This window comes from Crocodylus porosus, unplaced genomic scaffold (assembly GCF_001723895.1).
Source record: "Crocodylus porosus isolate Cpor-Errol unplaced genomic scaffold, CroPor_comp1, whole genome shotgun sequence".
Taxonomy (NCBI): Eukaryota; Metazoa; Chordata; order Crocodylia; family Crocodylidae; genus Crocodylus; species Crocodylus porosus.
The window spans coordinates 4,953,709-4,962,582 of NW_017728942.1; the positions used below are offsets into that span (position 1 = coordinate 4,953,709).

Genomic DNA, 8,874 nt, shown 5'->3' on the forward strand with positions numbered 1-8,874 from the left:
CTGAAGGATGAGGATAAACTCCCTTCTTCTCTCGCAGCTCAAGAGGGGGTCTCTTCCTTGGAGCTGGGAGTCGAGGTCTTGCTAACTGGAGGGCTGAGAAGAGACCCAGGGCAGCACAGAAGGGACAGGCCTCTCTCCGACCAGCCTTCGCTGCACCCCTTCCCCCCGGCCTCCTGCATTTGCCCGATGCCCTGTGAGGCACCAGAGGCTCCGCCCAGGCCTTTGTCACACAGCCGTTGCCTAGGAACACCCGGGCGGGGTCCGGCTGGCTCGGACCCGGAGCAGCTGCTGCAGCCCCGGCGCGGCCGCGGGGGGCACAGAGGAGGTGGAGGTGGGGGGTGAGGGATGGCACAAAAAGGCTCCAGCCCGACCCAGCAGCGCAGCCCTGTGGAGCAGGATCAGATCTGGTAATGGCCTCCAGAGCCAGCTCATCCGGGGCCTTTGGGGTGTCAGAGCTGGGGCCCACTGGGCCCCACTCCACAGCAGTCCCCGCACCTCCCCACTTCAGCAGCTGCGAGATCCCCCAGACACAACAGGGCCCACCAGGAACAAGGCGGGCATGCAGGAGTGGCATCAGAAACCCTGAGCCGAGGAGAAATGAAGCTGGTCTGCCACCAGGTTCCCTTCCTCACCTGTCCCCCCTCTTCATACCCCCTGGGCACCCTCATTTTTATCAGGGAAGACAAGTGGAGCCTCAAGACCAGAAGAGAATAGCAAGGAAAGTCTCCTAAGGTGGGAGAAACAGAGATGAGAAAGAAAGAAAATAGCAAGAAAGGAAATAGTTCATGTAATAAAGCATTGTGTTATGTAATAATACACACGTGAGGAAAAAAAGTATGAGCTTCTAGTCTTACTCACCACAGTTTTAAATCTTCCAGTCACTTTCCCTGGGACATAGTTTTCCCCACACTATCGCTCTTTGTATTTCTGTGTCGCGTTACACCAGCTGTTCTCAACTTCCGTCAACTCCAGAGCCCTCTTGGTAGGTTCAAGGCATCCCTTGAGCAATGCCAGCTCTCAGCATTCACTTGGTTTTCGACTGCCAGAAAATCCTGGAGCAGTTCTTCTCTTGCAAACAGCTCACAACTCACCAGATTCCTACTGGAAATCTCTGCGAGTGTGTCGTGTGGATCATGTTTGCACACCTATGAGTGCTAACATCCCAGGGCACCCTTGACAGGTTCTCAAAGCCGCCCTGGTTGAGAATCACTAACTCCGATTCTCAATGCAAGTATTTTCAGTTAACCTCATCATAAGAAAGCATGAAGCAGGTCTGTTTTCATTAGCTGTTTTCATTACTGATTACTGACTGCTATTTAACAAAATCAGCCATTTAATTGATTTTGGAGTCTGAACTATTTCTAGAGGTGTGTCATAGCAAACGCAATGCCATCCGATCCTGAACTCTAAATATAAACATAGTTGGGAAGGAGTATATTCAGAATTACTGCTTCATTTCCATCAAAACAGAAAATATTTTCCCCAGGCCTCTTCAGCCTTTATGTACTAACATAGAAATGAGCTTGCTACTCTGAGGGAGAGGCCTACCCTTTTGCAGTTTATAATTTTTCCAGCAGACTAGTTCATTTTGTGACTTTAGTTTGTTACTTGAATGCAAGCACTGAAGGTCTTTTCAGTCATTTTTTTTGTTCGTTCCAGGAAAAGCTACGTTCACAAAGAACAAGAGGCTGCGAGGAAATGGGCCAACATATGGGGGTTTTTAGCGACATCTCCTGAGGAGGTAACACTGAATTCTATATAGTACCTGTACAAATTTGACTTGCATAGTTTACCCAGAATAGTTAGGTACAGCTTTTAATTAAGCTGTTCCAGTGCAGAGCCACTATTATTGAAAGCTTAGCAATATGTAACCTAGACAGGCAACTTCGGTCATCTCTACCAGGCAAAATGATTGGAGCACAAAAGCGTTGAAGAGTGCTTATAACACTCCTACATGTAGGGCTCCAAGTTAGTAAATGAAATTCTTCTAAGGTGATTTAACATTTTTTTTTCAGAGCTGCTTTTGGAATAAAATGACAAGTTGTAATTTACATGCTCTACATATTAGAATGCATACGACTCCCAGGAGTGTTAGCAAGAATTAGATGCATGTTGACAGAATATTTCCCCTTTGTCTGTCCATATGGTAGTTTAAAAGTGGAGGGAAAAAAGGTTTTAGCTAATTAAATTTTCTGTATGGAAATTTACAACTTGCTAAAATACTTCGAAAGGGGCTATCCAGTCTGGGTGATAATTGCATTTTAGATGTGAAACATATAGAGGCCATGCTGTCCTGCTGCTGAACAACAGGACCAATGCTACCACTGATTTCAGTGGCAACCTTACCATTGATTTCAGTGAGACTTATGCACCTAACCTTTGGGACTTTTGAAAGTTCCAGTAGACAGCCAAGCACCTTGGAAAACTCTGGCCCACTGGACCCAAGTATCTCTGCTTTACAAACAAGGACAGAATTTGCTTACCAACCCTCCTGCCAGGCTCAGAGATCTGCTAATTACAAGTCCATTCTAAATTATTACCATCATTAAGTCTCATGCCATAAAGAAATTACTGTAAATGAATAAGGTATCCGGGTTGTAGCCATATTGGTCTAGAGGCAAAAGAAATCAGAACTTATGGTAGAGGTGGTATCTTTTATTAGACCAACTAGATTTTTGCCAAAAAAATTCTTTAATTAAGTGAAGAATATTTTTGGCAAAAATCTAATTGGTCTAATAAAAGATGTAACCTCCACCATGAGTTCTGATTCCTGTAAATGAATAATACAGATATTTGGCACGATTATGATTTTTCAGTTTGCTATCATATAAGTCACGTTTCCAGGACTTCTGGACTTTGGGGTGAGAGTTGGAGGCACTCAGAAAGATTCAGCCCCTACTCCTGAATTCAGAATTAAATGAGGCTGAGAAGTCCATTAGAACAACTTCCAAAGCTATACAATAAATTGTCCTGTATCCGGTTGCCTAGAACAGGGTGCTTAGAAACCACAGGTATAGATATCGGAGATTAAAACATTTCTTTGGCTGAAGTGTCCATTTCTTTTATAATGTTGATATTCTATTTTAGTTGATCAAAAATGGAAAGAAAGAACCCTCTAAACCTAAGATTGAACTTCCAGAACATTTACAGATCCGACCTTTGACACCAATGGAAAAATATATTAAGGTTAGCAAATTAGATTTTAAAACTGCTATACAGTGAAATCTGTCTTAAGCAGCCACCCAAGCACTAAAAGTCAGTTGTCTAGTAGAAGTGGGCCTTTAACTAAAGGTCAGACTAAATTATACTGGAAACCTTAGGGATACTTTAAAAGGGTTCATTTAAGACAGGAACTCGCCCTTTGGATGTGGTTTTTGGTGAAGGTTTCACTGCACAACAATCAACTTCTACCATAAAGCAGCTCCTTCGTAGATTTGTGCATAACAGATTATTTCTCTAATGCATGCATGCACGGGCCCGTCAGCATTCATAAAGCAGGCTGTGAAAATTGTCCCTTCCCTGACTGGGAAGACAGAGAGATACGCCCCATCTTTCAAGATATATCAAACCCTGCTTTTTAACTTTCATTTTTCAGCTTCCTCAGTATAGCTGAATGTTCCTCTATTTTTATTCAAGCAAGTCACTTTTTGCTGCAGTTTGTTTTAAACCCTGTCAATAGCAGAAATTAGACTGGCCTAATCAGTGAAACAAATTCTAGTATATGATTCATAATGGTTGGGTTTTATAGCGTACGTTTTATACTCATGCTTCAACGTCAGCGTGATTTATGTACACAGCCAGATCAGAAGGTGGAAATCTGGTGCACTACTTAATTCACAATTGTACTTTGCTGGAACTCCACTGGATACCTTTTCACCACGGACACTTTACCCCTGGGAAAGATGCATAATCACAAGTGGAAAGTAAAGTGAAGTTCATGTGATTGCCAACAGAAGGGTGAATAGTCCATGAGATAACAGTGACCTTTTCCCACATAGTCAGATTGGAAACTCCTACCTTTTTGTGCGAAATTTCTTTTTGAAAGGACTTTGCAAAAGCCACAAAAGGAAAAGCCATTACTGAGATCATAAGAACTGAAAATTAAAAGTAAAAGCTGGTGCTACATATTGAAACTGAAAAAGTGCTGCAATTTCTGCTGTTAGAGCTTCACATCTTTGTCATAATTCCAGGTTTCCAGCCAGTCATTCTTACCTCTCACGGCCAGGTTTGTGCTTGCACACTCACAGTACAAATCAGACAGTTGGTCATCAGTGCCAGATTACCATGTGCAACCCGTTGTGAGTGCACTGAAAAAGAGTGAAAGCTTCAGATTGGATCATTAAAATATACACTGGCCAAGGGAAGCAAGAGTTCGCTGTGGATCTGTCCTACAGTTTGTCTTTTAAAGACCTATAAAAATGTTTTTCAACCCATAGTTTGAGGTTACAACATTCACTCTCTCCCATGGGAATGAACCATAACATCTCATCCTCCAGGTGGGTTAGATTCCTAATCCCTTGTGCTCACCCCTTCCTCCAGAGTATAGGAGGGGCATGGCTTTCTTCCAGTATCCTGCTCAGTGGGTGGCTCTTGTGGCAAGGAAAGTTCTCTCTTCAGAGGAAGTGCTCCACCTAAATATCATAAACATTTTCCCTTGTTGGCCGGGGAACAAAGGGAAACAGCTCTGGCAAAAGAACTGAAACATTGTTCTCCTGCTCTGTATCTCTTTACTGAGTAAGTCCCCAGATGCTAAAGTGATACAACAGAGAGCACTTTTAATGTGCCCAATTGAGATGATTCAGCCAAAGCAAGCACAGCAGTCAGTGCACAGAGGCTGTTGGCTTTTGTTTGGTTTCCTTTTTAGCCTGTTTAATGGCTGATTAACTTGATGCTTAACCATTTTTTTAGTAGAAAGGGACTGGAAAGGATAAATGAGTTTGTACACAGGAGCCAGCTTGGTCACCAGTATCTTTACTGTGTGGCCTTAGAGCTGCTGTTACTTAGCGATGTAACCACCAATTTGCCCAGTGCAAAAGTGCCTTCTTCCTTTGTTTCCAAATGTTAACTAGCCTAGGAATGATTAATATATGAGAAGAGGGAGACAGCTGAAGCTTATATGTGGGCTTATATGCTGTTCCTAATAATGAAATCAAGCAAAGCCCCTAGAGATTTATTAATCAAAGATAAGGATGAGAAGATAGAATTCAAGTTGTATTAAACATCTTTGTCTCTTGCCAAGTTATGTTAATACCAGTTTTCACATTCTTCCTCTTTCCATTACCAGTGGAGGAAAAAACAGCCTTCAAATCATAATGTATGTAGATAAGTACTAAGGATCTAAAGATGAACAGAACACTGGCCTTTTACTAACTGATTAACAGGGATCCTGGTTTTCTCTGATTTAAAAAAATCCCCAATTTTTGGTTAAAAAAAGTACCTCAAATCCACATTTTTCCATGATTTAAATGAAACCCCCTAATAGATAGATAGATAGATAGATAGATAGATAGATAGTGATGTTTCATTTTAATCATGGAAAAATGTAGATTTGGGGTTACCTTTTTTTTTAACCAAAAATTGGGGATTTTTTTTTAAATTAGAGAAAACCAGGATCCCTGCCAATTAACCTCTTGTTTCTACATGGCTTTGTTTTCTTCCACACCTGCTTATTTAAATATAGCAGGGGTTTTAGCTGTTAGGCAAGACAAATTTGGCTCTGCTATTAAAATGTTCTCATCATCACTTGCCCTAGAAAGAATCAGCAACTTTCCTAAATGTATTTTCAGTGATAGCCTTTCTGTACTGTAAGGCTCAATCTTACAAGCTACTAGGCAACCTCAGGATGTCCTCAAGCCCCTTCAGTTTCCTTCTATTTCAGTGGAAGTTGAGAGCATTAGAAATCAAGCAGAAGGAGCCCCGAGTAAAGCAGTATCCAATAAATGAAATACCAAGCTTCAGAAGAACACCAGCATGCAATGAATTACCTTTGAACACTGGTTGTTTAAAACTAAGTTTTACCTTCTTTCAGTGCTGCAATACATTAAGGCATGTTGCACAGCAGCATCATAGAAATGAAAACCACTCAGTTAATAAATGTACTTGATGTCTTCTTATTCCAGACCTATCCATCTCCTCCAGTCCCTAAAACTACTCAGGGGTTTATTGGCTGGAGATCATCTGTGCCAGGCCTGAAACTTGAACATGGTTATCAAATCCGAAGCTGCAAAGGTGCCTTTCACAAGGATTTGCGGTGGCCAGATGGACCCTGTGATTGACATGAAGAAATAATGAATAAGCTTATTGATCCATTTGTTTTCTCAACCTAAGTTGAATATTCAATAGTACAAACAGCAGACTTTAAGTAGATAGTAAAGCATAAGTATTTACATGATATCAGCAATATACTTGGCAAGATGTGAGAAATTTAGTTTAGCATATCAGTTGTTCATGTTTTGTTGAAACCTGCAGTACACAACCTGTTAGTGCTGCTTAGGTTTTACTCAGAAAAACTGCTGTTAAAGCCAATGGACAAATACAGTTCCTCTTAAAATTAGTAAGAGTGTGATTTGAATCCCATTCCTCTCCTCATACCCCCGTAAGAAAATATTTTTGTAGAATAGCGAGTGCATGTACCTGTAATATTTTCTCATATTGTGGCTCTCATTTCTTGTGCCTTATTTTGAAAGAATCATCAAGAAACGAAAAAAGGAAGATCCAGGGAATTATAGGTCAATCAGTATGATGTCCATCCCTAGAAAGATCTTGGAGAAAATCATCAAGGGATACATCGGCAACAGGTTAACAGAAGGTAACCTTCTGAGTGCCAGCCAACATGGCTTTGTTGCTGGAAGGTCTTGCCTGACCAACCTCATCTTCTTCTATGACCAGATGATACATTGCCTGGACAAAGGAGATGAGGTTGATGTCATACACCTGGATTTCAAGGAAGCCTTTTATTTGGTCTCCCATGATGTCCTTATGGTTAAGCTGGGGAACCGTGGCCTCAACCATCTCACAGTCTGATGGCTGGGGAACTAGCTCTGGGGTCAGACCCAAAGAGTACTAGTTGATGGGAGCAAATCAACACGGCACGAGGTGACCAGTGGTGTACCTCAGGGCTCAGTACTCAGGCCAGTACTCTCCAACATCTTCATTAATGACCTGGATTTGGCCATCAGATGTGGACTAGCAAAATTGGCAGACAACACTAACCTATGGGGGAAGGCAGTCACACTGGAAGACAGGCTGGTGATACAGACCCACCTGGACATGGTGGGTGGACCAAAACCTCATGACATTTAATGTAGAGAAGTGCAAGGTGCTCCATCTTGGGAGGAAAAACCAACATCATACTTATAGGCTCGGCAGTGCTTCACTCGCTAGCACCAGGACCAAAAGAGACTTGGGGGTCTTGATTGACCACAAGATGAACATGAGCCACCAATGTGATGCCATGGCCAACAAAGCAAACCAAACACTGGCATGTATCCACGGATGCATCTCAAGCAGAACCAAGGACGTCATCCTCCCGCTCTATTTGGCCTTAGTGAGGCCGCAGATGGAGTACTGTGTCCAGTTTTGGGCCCCCCACTTCAGGAGGGACGTGGATAAGCTTGAGAGAGTCCAGAGGAGAGCCACTCATATGATCAAAGGCCAAGAGAGAAAACCTTATGAGGAGAGGCTGAGGGACGTGGGACTCTTCAGCCTGGAGAGAGATGGCTCAGGGGGAACTTTGGTGGCAGCCTATAAGTATATAAGGGGGGTCTGGGAGATACATTGGGACCAGGATCTGGGAGATGCATCAGGACCTGGGAGAACAGTTGTTCTCCAGGGCTCCCCAAAGGATAACAAAGTCTAGTGGCCACAAACTCCTAGAAGGCTGGCTTAGACTGGACATAAGGAAAAACTTTACAGTCTGAGTGTCCAGGGTCTGGAATAGACTCCCTGCCAGAGGGGATGCAAGCACATACTCTGGATTCTTTCAAAAAGTGTTTGGACGCTTATCTTGCTGGGATCATTTGACCCCAGCAGACTTCCTGCCTATGGCAGGGGGCTGGATTCAATGATTCCACAAAGTCCCTTTCAACCCCTAATGTCTATGAAGTCTATCAAAGAAGCTTTCCCTGTCAAAGAACTTAGAAAGAGACATTTAGCAAGGATGCTATTAAAATGGTCTTTGTTATACCTAAGCCAAGGCAAACTGGAAATGTAGGCAAGTTAGATATATAACCAAGCTACAGTTTTTAGTCTAGTGGAAGGGTGCTTGTCCCCTACTACTGTGTCATCCAGCCTGCAGGACTCCCCATGAGTCTGTGGGGAGCCCCACAAGCTGTAGCCCTGTAGATCATGTATGCAGGACATGGCGAGGCCCAGTCCCAGCACACAGGACTGGGCAGGGGTGGCTTACAGCTACAGAGCCTGATCCCAGCATGCAGAGCTGGTCAGGGTCCCAGGGCCCAATCCTGGTACATAGGGGGCATAGGACCTGATCACAATGCACAGGGACCAGCCAAGGCTGTACAGGGCCCAATCTGAGAGGTCAGGGCTGATCCTGGTGCACAGAGTCCGGTCTATTTGGCCCAGGGACAAAGGGCCAAAAAGTTCTAGTGCACAGTGTGTACTTTACAGGTAGCTTGTGTAACAAAACATAGCTGTACAATTTAGTGCATCCCAGTTAATCTGCTCAATGAGCAAAAATAGTGCATACTAACAAAGTGTCAATATGAAGTATGAAACTTTACATTGTAATAATTTTATCTCTCTATGACTAGTCAAAACCTCTTAACAGTTTAACCAGCTTTGCTTTGTCAACCATATATGAATTTGGCCCACATTCACTCACCTGTGAAGACATCTACCATTGTACATTTACTA

General features: G+C 43.0%; 1 protein-coding gene across 1 annotated transcript; it reads left to right on the forward strand.

Moving 5' to 3' along the window:
- Positions 1-345: 345 nt before the first annotated feature.
- Positions 346-6,559, forward strand: CUNH20orf85 (chromosome unknown C20orf85 homolog). Its single transcript, XM_019548105.1, has 4 exons — positions 346-407; positions 1,660-1,741; positions 3,088-3,186; positions 6,120-6,559. The coding sequence occupies exons 1-4, from the start codon at positions 346-348 to the stop codon at positions 6,273-6,275; spliced, it is 399 nt and encodes a 132-aa protein (XP_019403650.1). The 3' UTR covers positions 6,276-6,559.
- Positions 6,560-8,874: the final 2,315 nt, after the last annotated feature.

Excerpts from the sequence above, each read along its gene's own strand:
- CUNH20orf85 (XM_019548105.1), top strand. The coding sequence starts at position 346 with ATGGCACAAAAAGGCTCCAGCCCGACCCAGCAGCGCAGCCCTGTGGAG. Across the intron at positions 1,742-3,087 it reads TAGCGACATCTCCTGAGGAG|TTGATCAAAAATGGAAAGAA; the intron begins GTAACACTGAAT and ends ATTCTATTTTAG. Across the intron at positions 3,187-6,119 it reads CAATGGAAAAATATATTAAG|ACCTATCCATCTCCTCCAGT; the intron begins GTTAGCAAATTA and ends TTCTTATTCCAG.